Source organism: Pleurodeles waltl, chromosome 4_2 (genome assembly GCF_031143425.1).
Source record: "Pleurodeles waltl isolate 20211129_DDA chromosome 4_2, aPleWal1.hap1.20221129, whole genome shotgun sequence".
NCBI classification, from domain to species: Eukaryota; Metazoa; Chordata; class Amphibia; order Caudata; family Salamandridae; genus Pleurodeles; species Pleurodeles waltl.
The window spans coordinates 518,526,252-518,543,366 of NC_090443.1; the positions used below are offsets into that span (position 1 = coordinate 518,526,252).

The 17,115-nt window shown below is 40.9% G+C and overlaps 1 protein-coding gene across 1 annotated transcript in view; it reads right to left on the minus strand.

The window, feature by feature from the left end:
• Positions 1–17,115, minus strand: part of LOC138293036 (flavin-containing monooxygenase 3-like) — a 360,876-nt gene that overhangs the window by 281,476 nt on the left and 62,285 nt on the right. The window contains exon 2 of the mRNA XM_069232018.1: positions 2,240–2,388. Within this exon, the coding sequence (XP_069088119.1) occupies positions 2,240–2,371 (132 nt within the window). The 5' untranslated portion in view covers positions 2,372–2,388. The remainder of the gene's footprint in view (positions 1–2,239; positions 2,389–17,115) is intronic.

The window sequence follows — 17,115 nt, forward strand, 5'->3', positions numbered from 1 at the left end:
CCTCAACTGGATGACAAAGGTAGAGATTGTCTGGTAGCCTTTATTAGTCGGAGGTTGCTATCCAGAGAACAGATCTGGGCAGTTATTGAGAAGGATTGCTTTGCCAAGGTGTAGGCCTTGCATAAGTTCCACCTATTTGTTTGACACTAAGTTTGTGGTTCAAAAGGATCATAAGCCATTGAAATGGTTGATGTATAGAAAGGGAGAGAATCCCAAGTTCCTAAGATGGTCTATTTCCCTGCAAGGGTTAGACATTGTAGTGAAGCACAGAGCTGGTTTGAGACATGGGAATGCTGATGGACTGTCCCGCTGGTTATACTGATCTGACCACCCAAGCTCTTCAGGTTTGGAGTTGGGTCGGGGTAGTCTGATCTGGGAGAGGCACGTGCTGGGATAGAAAAGTCCCTTGCATGGGTGACAGAGAGTTGCAATGAAGTCTGGATCCCTGGTGCTGATTTTTGTTGTCATGGGCAAATACGGATCATGCATGTTCCACGGAGTGCCGCCCAAAGCCCTATCTTCATAGTGGTGAAAGACTATTGCCTTTACCCGGTGTTGTTTTATATCTATAATAGCAAGGACAACCATAAATGCTCATGGGACATGGGTAAATATGTGTATAAATCTGCACAAAATGTCACATGGGACTCATTCAAAAGTAGAAAGCTCATCAGTAGTAGGCTCTCTCATCTACTTAATTTAATATCAACTTGATTCAGTGGAACATTACTTCATAAAACAGTGCTGGACAAAGTAAGAATTTCCAACATACATATATTGTAGTCATAAATATACAAAATGATGTGAAATATGTGAATGTGTAAAGCAGAAGATGCAGTGCTCACATGGTGATCGTATTTGCAACAATTAACACAGAAAGACACTATACAATCCCCAATGGTTGTATGATCTCATTGGTTTTGGTTTTGAACTGAAGTTGACGTAGTGCTGGTACTTAGGTTCTTCCACTCTCTGTTTCCTACATGTGCAGGTATGGTAGTTGGATGATGACGTCCTGAGGAGACCCTTCAAATACTTTGGGGTCAAAACTTCAACAAACCCCACCAATCAGTTAACATCTACAACTTATAAGAAGGAACTGTGCATTTATTGGAACTTCCCTATGCCTTTCTGAGCCAATGAGATCATACACACTTCATTGGCCAGTGCCTAGTGCTTAATTATAGCATAATATAGAAAACATGGGTGCAAATATTACTTCTTTACTTCATTCTCCATTATTTACCTTCAAGGTCATAATTATGTCCAAAAGCACATCCACTTCCCTCCACTAATGTAAATAGCACCAGCTTGTTTTTGTACATGTTAGTACCTCACAGGTTTAAAAGACCACATTAGAAGTGGACTAAATGCTCCTGGTAAGTAATATATAAACTAAAATATACAATCCCAACATCTGGGATCGAAGGGGAGTTGAGGAATTATGGTCTGTCCTCATCTGCATTGGCCCAAACCACAGTCTGAACAACAAAAAAGGAGATGAAACAAGTTTATCAAGATCACAAGTGAGATCAAACCAGAGAAATCTTTATCCAAATATGTGGAACCCCGCAGTTCTGTATTTCTCCCTATATTGTAGGGTAGGGTCTCACACACCACCTTGAGTGTCATGCTTCATCATCAGCCAATCCCACCTGAAAAAGAAAAATCTAGTGGCAAGTAGGCTCCCTGTCTTGGAAGGGAGTACTCGTTTGGTCTAGTGGCGCATATGGGCTCTGATGTAAGAGTTCCAAATCTCAGGCACCTTCCCAAGGTATTCCCTTTTTTTGGGAGATGATCAAAAATAGATAAACTAGGATGCTTAGGGGTGCCAATTAGCCCTGCACCCATTTAGTCATCATGTTTCAGCTTTGCGTAGGCTCTTGACAGGGTCCCTGACGTTCATCAGGACTGAGATCTTTAGTGTCCTATGTCTTTGGCTAATCACATTTACTCCAAACCAGCATACACATGTACAGTACCCAATTATATAAATCAGCTGGGAAAGGTTCTGCGAATTATTGATGGACCTCAATATAAAATTAGAAGGACCTCATGGATGAACTCATGGAGGGGCATCTCATTGTCACAATTTCGTGACTCTCGTCATACTGCTGAGAGTATAGTCACATACACACTTTCTGAGTATTGCTATAAAATATTGGAATAATTAAAAAACTTAACTTTTTCAGGTCTTCCCTGTCCTAGTATATCATCTCCAGATACAAGTCTCACGCACCTTGAAATTCCACACTCCTCCGAGGTCCTCGCTGCCTTCGAAGCAGGTGGCATCCAGGTCCACTTCAAGGCAGCACTTGAGGGCTGCGAGCCCGCTAATACCAGCCCCTATCACCGCTACGGTCTTCACCATGGCTACTGATCCTGTAACTAAAGAGAAAGCATAGACCATGATGGCCTGATCTTGTAGGCATACTGTGCCTTGGATAGCAACACCATAAATTTTGCACTTGGAGATAATTTATTTAAAAATGTAACACAAACATAATGAACCTTGTTACCCACACTACTACCCACCTAAGCTATGAAAACATTTTGTGTGAATCCCGTGACTCAGAAACAAAAAAATGCACAGCTATAGACAACCTAACATGTTAACAAAAACGGCAAAAGCATGGAGCAAAAACAACAACCTGTGAGTACTATAATGTAATCAAGCGATGAAGATGTAATTCAGTTATAAAAAAACCACAAATTGCACACAAATATTACTTTGTAGTGAGAACTACCTAAGTATGGTGACAATATCTAATTCTATTCAAGAGCTCCTTTTAAAGTTACTAAAGGCATGAATGTGGCAGCCAATATTAAAACAAAAAAATCCTGCCACTCTAGATAGGTATACAGATGTAAAAAGACAATCTTAGATATGAATAAAGGTTGTTACGATGCGCTTACTAAAGCCATGATGAGCCACAAAGTATGGAACACACACATTGATTTAAGAATATTCATTTAACAACGGCCGAGACAGTTTCACATTCATTTCCCGAGAAGACATTGTCACTGAGCATATGGTACTAGTATTCCTGCGAAAGGATGTTTCTTCTTCCTTCCCAGCACTGTGGGCCCGATTCACAAAAGAATGAATGTATCCAAAGATTTGTATACATTTACACATTGTCATGATTTAGAAATGCAAGAGGAGTATGGACACAAATCTGCAAAAATCATCGATTTCCAGGCGTACTTCGAGACCCCCCGTGAATTCCTGTGGATTTCCCACTCAGTGGAAACGTGTATATTTTTTTCAATTTTTTCCTCCATAGGGAAAACATTTTTCACCATGGTGAAAATCTCTCCTTTATACACCAGCAATGAAATAAGTCATCTGTAACCTTATCCTTTCCCACCCCAATAAAGTACTTTAAGAGAAGCAGGTCCCGAGTCTGTCCTGGATGGGAACGGGGCTGCAAAACAAACCACTTCACTGTCACAATGTGGTAATTAAAGAATCATTTGAAAAGCCTCATATGTACACATTGTAGCATTTATCCAACATCTACAGCCTATGTCTGGAAATTCACACAAATGTAATGAGCCCGACTTTGCTCTGAAATGCGTGTTTGCTAGCTGTTTTTAAATGCAATTGTGTTTGGATCTTTTTGAAATACATCATCTTCAATAAACAGAATACATTTCAAATTTTCGTAATCTGATCAAAAAGCTTCCCCAATTCTTTTTTTGCTTCACTTTGAAGCATATTTGAAGCGACGGTACTAGCACGTTTCAGCTGTGCCACATTAAAATTATCATAATGGGACAGTGCTGACCCTTCTTGGCTCTGCCACTAGAACGATCATAATGGGACAGTGGGGCACCTCTCGGTTATACCACAATAAAGTAACCGTAATGGGACAGTGCTGCCACTTCTTGGTGGCACAACATTGATAAAATCGTAATGGGACAGTACTGATCCTTTTCAGCTCTTTCACATTCAAATATTTGTAATGGAACCGTGCTAGCACTTATCGGCTCTACCACATCACATTAATCTTTATGGGACATGACCAGCATTTTTGACTGTACGATATAAAAGGAATCTCAGTTTGACAGTTCTGGTACTTTTCAGTAGCACCAAATTATAGGGCATTTATTTGAACACCTCTGTCACCGTTTGGCTGCTCTAGATTAACCAGTTTAAAAAAGCACTTCGTGGTTGAACCACATTCGAAATCATCGCATAACTGTGCAGTGATTTCATAGCAGGCCTTCTGAGCTTTCAAAGAAACAACACCAGGATCTCACAAAACAGGGCAATACATTTATTGGACAAATACCAGAAGGTAGCAGGCATTGTGGGGCAGAGAGTAACCACACTCTCTTTTTACAAGGCAAGCTACTACTTAGATTTCCTAGGATGGCATCTATGTCATTGCGCTTCATAAAATAACGAGACTTTCACTGGAAGTGCAGCTGGCAGTTACTAAGGTAGAAAAAAACAAATTTAAATCGAATTTGGAAACATTGGAGGAATATTACTCGTTGGCGCAGTAGATGTTGTTTGAGGTAGCTTGGGAATCCATCAGCCCAGCCTTCGTTTTTATGGTCACTTGACAGCTCAGCTGTTGCTAAGCAAGGATGTGAGAACCACCAGGAGAGGGGCTTTGGCTCTGCCCACATGTCAGGTGCCAGTAGTACATGTTTTGATTGGGTAGAAGTTGTACGCTTCCACACAAATGTGCTAGCCCTCCACACAGCTCTGATCATATTGTTCATTTATCCAGCTGCCTGAGCCTGAACTTTCAGGAACACTCACATGCCATTGTAATGCTATTATAGTGTTTTAGATAACTAGATCATTTATGGCATTTATCTCTGTCCGCAGGACAGATGGGAGGAGGCAGTCATTAATGCACATGGATTTTTATGTCTGTCTTGACAGTGCATTCATACGCCTGACCTATTGGCATTGCCAATGCTTATTTGGACAGGTTGATGTTTCATAATTCCCAGTCCTAAATGGTCCTAGTCTCTAACGTAGCTCAGTCTGAGGTAAGAAATCAGGATATTTTTGCACACCTACACTCTTGCTTTGACAACTAAGTATTCGCTTGTGTGATTGCAAGCTCCACCCACATATGGTAATGAGATGTTCGTGCTTTGCTTTGCTGCAACTAGGGATATTTTTTTCAATAGAAACATTTTTTATTTTCATAGCAAACTAAACACTTAACAGAAACATGGCATATAAGTCCAAGCGATCAGAGAAAATCCACAGCACTTTAAAATGTTTATGTTCTTTGCAGGTAAGCAATTTTAAAAATGTTTTAATGTTTGTAACATGTTATATATAACCCACATATATCTATAACCCACATATATACGTGTGCGTGTATGTGTGTGTGTAAATATTTATGTACGTGTATATATATTACGAAGTGGTTGTAACCACTGGGTAGTTATAGTTAGGTCTGCGTTTCCATAGGAAGAGCATTTTTTTCTTTGTTAATAACTTTAGTGCCATTTCACAAATCCTCACAAAACTCTCCCCCCAAAAAATTAATCCAACTCAGCTCTTTCCTGAAATGTTTTGACATGATCCCTGAAAAGGGGGAGCAAGAAAAAGGGTGCCCCAAAACCAAATTTCCCATTCCATTTTCAATAGACATTTTTTTAAATGGGCTGTAGCCTAAACGGCTGTATGGAGTTTCACCAAACTTGGCAGGACGCTAGATCTTGGCCAAGAAAATGTTTTGTACTTTGTTGTAAATACATTCAGTATTTTTTTAGAAATTAAGATACACAAATTTTTGTATATCTGGACAGTTGGATTTGAGGGACTCTCTTGAGAGTCCGGGAGCACAAATTAAAAAAATAGAACGTTCTGATTGGCTTAGGATTTTTTTTATGCCTTGCACTATCTTTGTCGCCCAGGAGTGAGGCTCCAGTTGGAGCGAGTGCTCCGATTGGCTGGCCAAAACAGGAACAAAAATGTTGGGGCAGCTATTACAGGACAAGACAACTTAGGGACAGGTTTGGATAATGGCAGACAAGCTTCCCCCTCACAAAGGTGACGGATATCCCATCTGCTGAAACCTAAAGACCATTATATCCTATGGGTTTTATATTTCGGCAGAATGGGACATCTGTCACTGTTGTGATGGAGTAACTCATCTGCCAATATCTAAAGCAGACCCTTAGTCTCTGTGTCCTGAAAATGTTAAAGAAAATTAAACAAGGGGGCATGGTAGGGATACTCGGCCCCGCTTGGCTCTTTTGGAGGGGGTCACAGAGGGACCCTCCCTGGAGCCAAATTAAAAACAAGCATTAGCAAAGCAAATAGGTCTCGCCTATGAGGGATCTGTTGCCTTTAGGCTGTTTTATCGACCATTGTTTTAATCAAATGCATCCATTTGCAGCTTTCTGTAGAGCAAATAATACCCAAAGGTATTTGACCATTTTATATGAATACCTGTTACGTTACATAATGACACATTAATTCTTTGATTAATGTTTTAGGCATAAGGAGATGAGGTGATCTGACCAGAATCCAAGTTGTTGAGACTGGAATCTGGTTTCCCAAATTCAAAGATGGTAGCTCTGACTGTTACACCACAACCTCTCCCATTCATGGCGCTCAACCAGGCAGAAAAGTGCTATTTCGTAAAATATAAAAGACAACTCTAACTAAATAGGTATGCAGTTGTAGTAGTTTAATGAGCTGCAGGATTAGACATTTCTTGTTAGAGTGGATGATTTTTGTTTGATTAATCTGTGCTTGGTCTCTGCTCCACTGAGGCAAATGGCACTGAAACTGGAGCCTCCAAATGGTAAGCAGTGGGCGGACTGCAAGTCCCTTATTGAACACAATGGGGTTGGAAGTAAGGGAATGCACTCGCAGGCTCGACCCTATAAAGCTTAGGGGGGGTTTGCTGCGATCCTGTGGTACACCTGCAGGATTGCAGAAAAAAAAGAAAGAAAATGGCAGTTGCCATTTAAAAAAAATTTAAATTGACCCCCAGGATGGGCCAGGTACTGGGGGGTCAAGTAAAATATATATTGGGGAGGGGGCATGCGTGGGAACCCTCCCAACCAAGCCGATTGCAGCCCAGTGAATCCATCCTTCAGGGCCCTGCATCTTTAGGAAAGGGAGAGTGCGTTTCCCTGTCTTAAAGCCAGTCACAGCCTCGTTGATCCTATCCCTGGGTCCGGTGCAATATTGAGAGGGGGCAGGAGTGTGCAACCCTCCTCAACAAGCCGATCACTGTCCATCGATCCCTCCCTATGCACAACATTGAAAGGGGAGAGGGTTATGCAGCCCTCCTCCCTGAGCTGATCACAGCCCAGTGGACCCCATCACCTAGGTCCCAAAGAGAAGGGATACACACAGCCCCCCTCCCTGAGCCTCTTATGATCACAGGGGCCCCAGTCCACTGGGGACATCTCAGATGTAGTGTCCTGGGGAGCCTATCCCCGGGCCATTGTTTCCTTACCCTGGAGAGTGCAGCAGGGAAACTTCTCTGCTCCCACCTGGTGGGAGTTTTAAAAATGCTCCCACTGGGTGGGAGCAGACATTTGTTTTCCGGCCCACCTTCTTACGGAATGAGAAAACAGATCTGCCCAGCATGAGCAGTTAATCCTGCAGGACTGTTGCAATGCCAGCTCCCAATTCACCCAGGATGCACGCATGCGGGTAGCCAGAGTCACTGTGGGGGCCTGCCCTCACAGCCCTCAACATTATTTGTAGTAGGTGCCCCGGGTGGGCATAGGGGCACCCACATTAGTCCCTAGGGGGTGGGGTCCCTGAGGCCGTAATCTTCTTCAATCATGGCCATGCACCCCCTCTGCCCTTAAAAAAAGAAAAGCCCCCGGAGGATGGGGTCCCTTGGGCCTGTAGTGGCTCGGGGAGGGGTGCCGCTGGCTGCCTTCTCTTCAATAGCAAACAAGGGCCATGGGGGATGGGTCACTTGGGCCTTCCCTTTAAAACTGACACAGCCCTCATGGGTGGAGTCCATGGGCCTGGTAATGGCTCGGGGAGGGGAGTCACACCCCCTTAAAAAAGAAAACATCCAAATGGGATGGGGCCCCTATGGCCTGTTAAAGCTTGGAGAGAGGGCCACACATCCCCTCCCCTATACTTAAAAAAAAGGATTACCAAGGTGGGCACCAGGGCACAAAAATGAATAATAAATTAGCCCCAGGAGCTGCTCATTTATTATTCACTGCTCCTTGAAGGAGCACCCATAAAGCCTTGCAAGGCCTGTTTTCTTTCTGTTTTCTTAAGCTTGGTGGTGCCCACAGAAAATGCAGGAGCACCACCAAGTCTTTTTTTAATGTTGTGAGGGGCTGCAGATAGTGCAGCACCCCCAGCAACATTTTGTTTTTTAAAAGTAAGTCTTCTGGGTCATTAAATCCATGAGCAGAGGAGAGCTTAGTGTATTTTTTAAATCACTCCTAGCTGAAACTCTGTGCTCTACAAATGGAGTGCAAGGCCCTCTTGTGGTTGTTTTAATTATTGCATTTTGTGGCCTGAAAAATGGTTAAAGAAAGACTCAGAGACATGTTGGTTTTATTTAAAAAAATATGTCTCTGAGTCTTTCTTTTAACAATTTTCAGTCCACAAAATACAATAGTAAAAACTACGTTGAAAGAAAGATTGACAGACCTTTCTGTTTTTTTAAAACCTTATTAAATATTTTTATAATAATCACTATCATTAAACATTGCATACGAATTACTGAAATATACATTTGATTGAAAGTATTGGAGCTTTTCAGAGAAAAATGATAGATTTACTTTATATGTCTTGATGTGCACACCCCTTGATAAACCCATAGGCTCACTTTCTATATTTTGGTGTGGTGACTCATTGACAAAGTCAGTGAGTCTGCCTGAGTGCGGCTAAGACCTGCGAGACCAGCCCCATGTTGTGCATGCCTTAGGCTGTGCATGGCAGGAGGTTACTTATCTGTGAAGGTTCGGATGCAGGGTCTGGCCGTTATTTGAGATAACTATAAATGATGAATGAGGTTACTAGTAAAAAAGCTATTGTTAATTAAAAGTAGACTGTAGTAGTACTTCAAATTCAAATTAAATGAATATTAATTTAATAGTTGATAATATAATTTATGTTAAAATGAATTTATGTTCAAGAAACATTAGTACAAAATAAAATATTTGTACAAATAGTTTGAAACATATATACATATAAATATTTTTTTAAATTACATCTGTTTTTATATTTAAAAATGAAATTAATGTAATTAGTTATTTAAAACTATGTATATGTGTATATACATATGTAAGGCTTTTTTATGTGTGTGTGTATATATATTTGAATATACATATGCATATATTAGAGAAGGGCTTGGGAGATGTACTCCCCAAAGCAAACACAATCTGGAAACAATAAAAGAATAATAAGGGTTTGCACTCCATTAAAACACACACATATCATATATACACCTACTTTACATATGTGCGTGTTTATATATACATATATATATATATATATATATATATATATATATATATATATCTCTATATAAACATATAGATATAGATATATTTATATATATATATATATATATATATATATATATATATATATATATATATATATATATACATACACACACACAAATGTGTGTCTATTTAAATATGTGTATATATCTGTATAAAGAAATATTAAAATATGACATTTTAATTTGTATTTTAATAAATGCAAATATATTTATTGATATATAATTAAAGATACAAAGGTCACATTACAATATGAAATTAATATTACATTTGTTAAATAAAAATAAATTACATTAAATATTATATGCTATATAAAAAGTAACTTGTAAATATATTTCATGTAAGTAAATTATTATACATATAATTAGGTACTTATAAAAAGCACTTAACTTCAAATATGCGAAGTAAAAGCACTGCCAATACAGTTACTAGGATGTAATGACTACCAATGTAACATCCTGCAAGGTAACTACTGACATTCAAACTCGATAGTCAATTGAACATCAGGAGAGATGAGCAAGGAGGGTTTTGGTGAGTCAGGATCTTTAAATAGTTATAATGCTTGTGGCTTTTTCTAGTTTTGGTTGCTGGCTGTCTCTGTGCCTCTGGGTGCACCGTGGTTTGTGATCCCTGCGACTCTTAGCCATCCACAGATTTTCTGTTGCCCATGGGGACAGAGCAGGCTCATAGTGGCCTATAGGGATCAGGCAGTGCTGGACTGACTGGTCTGACAGGTCAGTGTGCGGGCTGGCTTTTTAAAGATTTGTGGGCCTATTTTAAGGTCTGCTGAGACGGGTGTTACTGTTGATTTCTGTTATATTAAACCAGAGAGCCTAAGGAAGCTCAAATACTTGTAGTCTTCAAAACCTTGAAAAATACTTATAACAGCTTCACAGATCAAAACTATCCCAATTTCCGTACATAGGCCACTTTTTTAACTATTTACTTCATTAATGGGGGGCACTTTTAATTTGGTGCCTGTGCATATTCTCTGTCCCGTCCCAGTCTGACCCTGTCTCTTCCTGCTAGCGCAGTAAAATAGCTGAATAATTCTCAGTCAGGCTTTTTTAAACTAATGTGGGTAAACGAGCCCCTAATACTTAACTAAGCAGCAAAGCAATGTATATGAGGGAAGAACTGGGTCAGAACAGTTAAGGGAAAAAATAAGAGCCTGACTTTACTTTCCTGTTACACGCAAGGCCGAGAAAGTGAACATGTCCAGTGGCTACCGGCAAATCCTTTTTTGACATCATGTTTCATAGCTAGAAATAATATTGGAAGCAGAACACCACCTTACATTCCATCAGTATTTTGCCACATTTTCCTTTTGCTGTTATTTTTAACAATTCGTATTCAAAAGTAGATTTTTTTTTTGTCTTGGTGTCTGCCATTTTAGAAATTTAACTTCAAGAAAGCTCAGGGACCTCATTAGAAAAATTAAATTTAGCATATCAATTGGGGTTTTTGTAATTACCATTCACTGCAAATATCAATTACACAAGAAGTAAATCAGCCCAAGCTCAAATCAGTGGTGCAAGTTTACCTACACAGAAAAATTGTCTGCTGGTGGTAGAAGTCAATCCCCATTACTGAAAAAGTACTGAAACTGCTGAAATGTACCTCCCAAGTAACATGAAGCATTGATCGTGTGTGGTTGCTAAATACTCAAGCGATTATGTAATAGTCTTTTGGGTTTCACTTGCCCTATTCCTTCCCATGAAACAGGAATTCTTTTTAGGTCTGGCATTAGCCAAGACCTTCTGATTTTACTAAAATATAAATAATATACTTACATATGTGGGCCTTCAGTCACTTCTCTCCATCCAAAGGTCTGTCTTGTGTCATTCACATTTTGCTTCCGCCGCCTACAGCGTATAGCATGGGGCAGTGGGCCATCCTTCTTAAGCTACTGGTTAATGATACTTTAAGTGACTGCATTTTGCTCTCTCACAAGGAGCACATCTGCACACAAGCTAGTTGAATTCAGTTCAAGTGTTTTTGTTTTTATTTTATAATTACTTTAGTGTTGCCTTTGTGTTTAAAGCCTGATGTAATAGCAGGAAGCCTCTGATGCACATTCCATCCAGTCGCTGCTGGTGATGGGGCAAAGTGGCGGAGCGGACCTCCGCACTGCTGCACTTGAGGCACAGGCTCTCAGCCTGTCCTGCAGCCAATCCTGACACTGCTCAGAGCAACAATACGATTGGCTGGAGCGCCCTCGCTTGGTGCTCTGAGGCAAACTGGGATCCTTTGCCTGCTTTCTACAATGCAGCAACACAGTGCCAGGTTGGAGAGAGCCCTGTGCGCATGTGTGTTTGGACAAGCAAGCCCTCTCTCTGCCTGTCATCCGCTATAGCCCCATCTCTTTAAAAATAAAACAATAATAAACATTGTTTATTATTGTTTTATTTTTAAAGGTTCTGGTGGGGTAGGGTGACGCTTCTCTGCCATAGCGGAGGAGCCGCCCCTGATTCCATCTTTATCAGATCCTATTTCCTGCCGAAAAATCCTTTTGGACTCTGATTTCCGACTGAGGCCATGTCACAGCATACCATATTGTGCCCAATTAAAACTGATTATATCGTTACCCTCTTTTTAATTTTTTTTTTCTGCCTTTCTTTCTTTCTTAATTTCTTTCCCTCCTTCCTTCTTTCCTTATGTTCTTTCATTCTCTTTCATTTCTTTTTCCTTTCTTTCTCTTTCTCTTCCTCTCTCTCCCCCATCCCCTTCACTCTTTTCCAATCTCTCTTTTACTTTTTGCAGCCAATACCAGACTGGGAGTACAATGTGTGTATTTTTTAGATCAAAAACTGTTTTTCCTGTAGCAAATGAGTTTTCTAGTTTGATGAGGGCACAGCATATTCCCAAACAATAAAGTTGTGCAAAAACCATGACAAAACAAGACTTGCCAGAAGGCTGGAGGTCAACACCAGTCCTATTGACTTTGCCTTTGCTTGTTGTCTGGTGGTATTTGTACTGTCTTGTGGTGAATTGTATCACCAGCAGTATTTGTTTATCTGCTAAATGTTTGGAAAATTCTCCTAGCTGTATTTTTTTCATTAATGGTGGTCAGTATCTCCTTAGCGTAATGTATAATTGCAAGACTACTGGGTGGTTAGCCCTGCAGAGCACCAATTTATTCTTAGCAATTATTTTTATGCAATGACAGACCAAAATCTAGCAATAGAGCTCTCTGAAGTTCCATTACCTAGCTTCAAGATTCTGCAGCACACACCCTACTAGCTATCTGCAGAGTAGAAATAGATATAACATAACAGACCTTGGAAAAGCCTACAGGTCTTGATTGGCAAACTGATTTTTATGTATGTGTGTCTGTGTTTTCTATGGATGGAGTGGGTGAATGTGAAAAAGACTAAAAAGCTCGGCCCATATTCATAATTTTTTAGTGCCGCATTTGCATCATTTGTTGATGCAAAAGTGCCCCAAACTTGCAAAATACAGTTGTGTTTTGTAAATTTGTGCCGTTTTTGCGTCAAAAAGCGGCACAAATGTGGCGCTAAAAAAGTATAAATATGGGCCTTAGATGGATGAGTGAGTGCATTGATGGATGAATGAGTGAGCAGCTGAGTGAATGGATAAATAGTTGAAAGGGTGAGTGCTGGGGAGATGCAGCCAGGTTACATCAATCTTACATAATGGTGCCAGAGACAGTAGTGGTGATAAAGTGATAAAGATGTTAAGAATTTACAGTATTATTTCAGTGTACATGTTACAGCAGGGTGGAGCACTATCAATATAAGAATAGCATACTTTTTATAGATTCATCACTTTTAGGTCATTCTATAGTTGTGATAGTGCAAGTATTACACCACCGGGGGGATAGGGTATGGTAATACCAAAAGGAGTATCTACAATATGGATAAATAACTGTACAATTATGCAGGTTCAGATTTGTCCCATCACACAATAATTCTTAGATCATTTTCAGATCTTCACCATCACTCATTGTTTGTTAGTGCATGTTTAAGTTTGCACATTAACCAGTAATCCTAGAGTGTGTTCATATTTTTCCCATCATTCATTGATCATTAGTACGTGTTCAGATTTACAGAATCACAAGTCAGAAGAACATATCCAGAAATGAACCACCATTCAGTTATAACCAGTGCTTGCTGATATTTTCAAAATGCTCAGATATCTTAGAGGTGCCTTCAGATCTGCACCAATACTTGAAAATATTGGACGCCCACATTTGTTTTTATCACACATTAATATTGAGGCCCAGATTTAGGTAACTGTTACACAATGCAGCGCAGCACTCAAAGTTGCTGTGCTGCGCTGCTTGACAAGGAGAGAGAAGGAAAGCGTCATATCTACAGAAATATGGCACTCTCATCCCCTCTCCCTGGTGAGACAGCCCAGAATTTTGCTTCTGACGATCATGCACAGACCTTTTTGCCATAGTGCAAAGGTGTCTGTATGTATCTAGCATAGGTTTTGCACTAAAAGAGTTATCCTTCCAGTACAAATTACTATGCTTAGACTAAATTCTAAACTTTTCCTACTTTGTACATGTGCTGTACAGTGCAGCACACATGCAAAATCAGAAAAGAAAAGAGAAATAAAAGCATTTCTCATTTTAATGCCTGTTTCAAGTGGAGTTAGATTTTGACGCAAACTGCTTTTATTATTGTTAGAATATGGGAGGTAGCATGGGAAAGCGTATGTACCACCCATGGAATACCCCGTTGATGCAGATTATTGCTCTGGTTTATCTTACTTTTTATTACAAACCAATGCAAATACCAGTTTGCATTGGTTTGTAAATCCAAAAAAAGGATTTTGCGTCGGGTCTGCGTTGAAAAAGTAAGACAAACCTGATGCAAAACCTAGTAAATCTGGGCCTGAGTGTGTGTTTTTTTTATTCCCAATCCCAACGTAATCCATAGTGCATGTTCAAATTAGAACCATCACTATATAAATCTTTTGCTAAATTTAGATGCACATAATCAGTCATTAATGTTAAAATCATGTTTGATTTGCACCATTGCCCAATAATCCTTAGTACATGTTCAGATTTGCACCATCACACAGTAATACTCACCCTCATCCACAATTATTTAGTGTATTTCCATCTCTCAGTGGAAGATGAGACTACGCAGGTGCGTGTTTTACAGTCTCTCATCTGATGGTTCTTTTTAAGTTGACTGAGAAGCCAAGGGTGTTAATAGTCAATCCAATATATGTATATGTCAGGAGAATATAAGAAAAATACAACTGGCAAGCTGAAATATCGCAATCAGTTCAGTCTCAGTAGAATAAGATACAAATGAATCACAGCCACAAAAAATACAAAAACTGAGAATTAAAAATAGGCGTTCCTTAAAAAACTTCACTTCTCTCTCCTAAAAATGAATAAGTTCTAAACTCATAATCAAGGTTCTAGTTTAGAATAAGGATGGGTTATAGAGTGGAGTCTCAATGGACTTTAGAAATGCAAGAAGGTGTCAGCATAATGAAGACTCCAGTAGAAGTCTTTTAGAATTGGAATAAGTGTTTAGCATGAAGCTTCGCACTTGCAAGAAATAAATAAGAAAAGAGGTCTGTACCTCTCAAAGTCCAAGGGAATATGCTCTAACTCTTAACAGTGTGCATTTTAATTAAAAAAAAAGGGATTTCAACAAAAGGCATATTTCTTCCCACCCCTCCAGGAACCAATTTGTGCAATCCTCGTGTTGTGCATTTGCAACATTACCAGGCTTTCTCATCCAAAAGAACTTGAACAGTTACTGCAACATCGAACATCCCTCCGTTCCTAATACACAATTAATAGGAGGCTTCATCTGCTCATTAAGGCCCTCATTATGACTTTGGCAGTTTCCTCATCCTCACTGTCCACAGGGTCTGCTGCTGGCACACGTGCATCTCCAGCCTCCTCCTCCTGCAGGAATGGGACATGGCGTCTGAGGGCCAGGTTATGCAACATACAGCATGCCACCACTATCTGGCAGACCTTCTTGGGTGAGTAGCACAGGGATCCACCTGTCAGATGGAGGCACCAGAACCTGGCCTTCAGGAGGCCAAAGGTCCTTTCAATTATCCTTCTGGTTTGCCCATTGGCCTCATTATAACGTTCTTCTGCCCTTGTCCTGGCATTCCACACAGGGGTCAGCAGCTATGTTAGGTTGGGGTAACCAGAGTCACCTGAAATATTGAGGGAGAACATTTAGCCACACACTATCCCATATGGCCAACAGCATACCCATACACTAACATCTATTGGGTATGAACCATGGGCTCACCTACTAGCCACACCCTGTGCCTCTGTAGTTGGCCCATCACATTTGGGATGCTGCTATTCCTCAGGACAAAGGCATCATGCACCGACCCAGGATACTTAGCATTGACGTGGGAGATGTACTGCTCCGCAAGGCACACCATATGTACATTCATAGAGTGGAAACTCTTCAAATTTCTGAACACCTATTCATTCTGGCGAGGGGGCAAATGCAATATGTGTTCCATCAATCGGCCCAATTACGTTGGGGATATGTCCCATTGCATAGAACTCGGCCGTCACTATGGCCAAATCTTCAACCTGGGGGAAAACAATGTAGCTGCACATGTGTTTAATCAGGGAAGACAACATTCTTGTCAGCACTATTGAGAACATTGGCTGTGACATTCCTGCTGCCAAGCCTACTGTCACTTGGAAAGAACCGTTTGCCAGAACATGGAGCACTGACAGCACTTGCACAAGAGGGGGGATCCCAGTGTGGTGAATGATAGCAGATATCAGGTCAGGCTCCAATTGGGCACATAGCTCTGTGATTGTGGCCCTGTCAAGTCTATAGGAGAGTATAATGTGCCTGTCCTCCAGTGTTGCCAAGTCCACCAGGGGTATGTCTTCATCTCCTATTCATCTGCAGCAGTAGGAATCTAAGGGACAAAAGAGTGAGGAGCCGGTCACAAATTGAACAATGGAGCTACAGCAAAACTTTGTAACTGTTAACTTGTAATGGGTCAGTGTGATTTGTCAAGTATGTCCTAATATCACCAGTGACGCAGCAATTTTCCAGGGCCTGCCCCCCTCCTGAAATGGTGTCCACCTGTCCTGTGTGGAGGGACAGGTGGCAGTGAGGTAATTCCGCTGACGTTGTGCTCCGTTGCAGGAGAAGGTCGGGAACCACCGTGCAACACCTCATTGGTTATAATTGGGCCCTATGGGTTACAGTGGCCAATGGTGATCTACGCCGGCGGTGACGGTGTGCACCGTCACAGGCGTGACTGCCATTTTCTACCTGATTCCTCACTTGCTACCTGACCTTCCAAAGGAGAGGACCTACACTGCATGTGCTGTTGTGTCCTGTGTCTGGAACCTACCATAGCCCGTGTGACCGGGGAAAGGGCCCCAGCCTTCACATCGGAGGAGTTGGAGAAACCTGTGGATGGGGTCCTACACCAGTACGGACTGCTGTATGGGCCTCCAGACCAACAGGTGAGTACACTGTTCGCACGATGCATGTGGCATGAATGCAAGGAGTGGTGTGTATGAAGGCCTCGTGTAAGGGGGTGAATGGATGTCCTTTGGGCGTATAGGTTGTGTGCTGGATCATGTGTGTAAATGATGATGGAAACGGGTATGGTGGGCCATATGTTTAAAGATAGTTT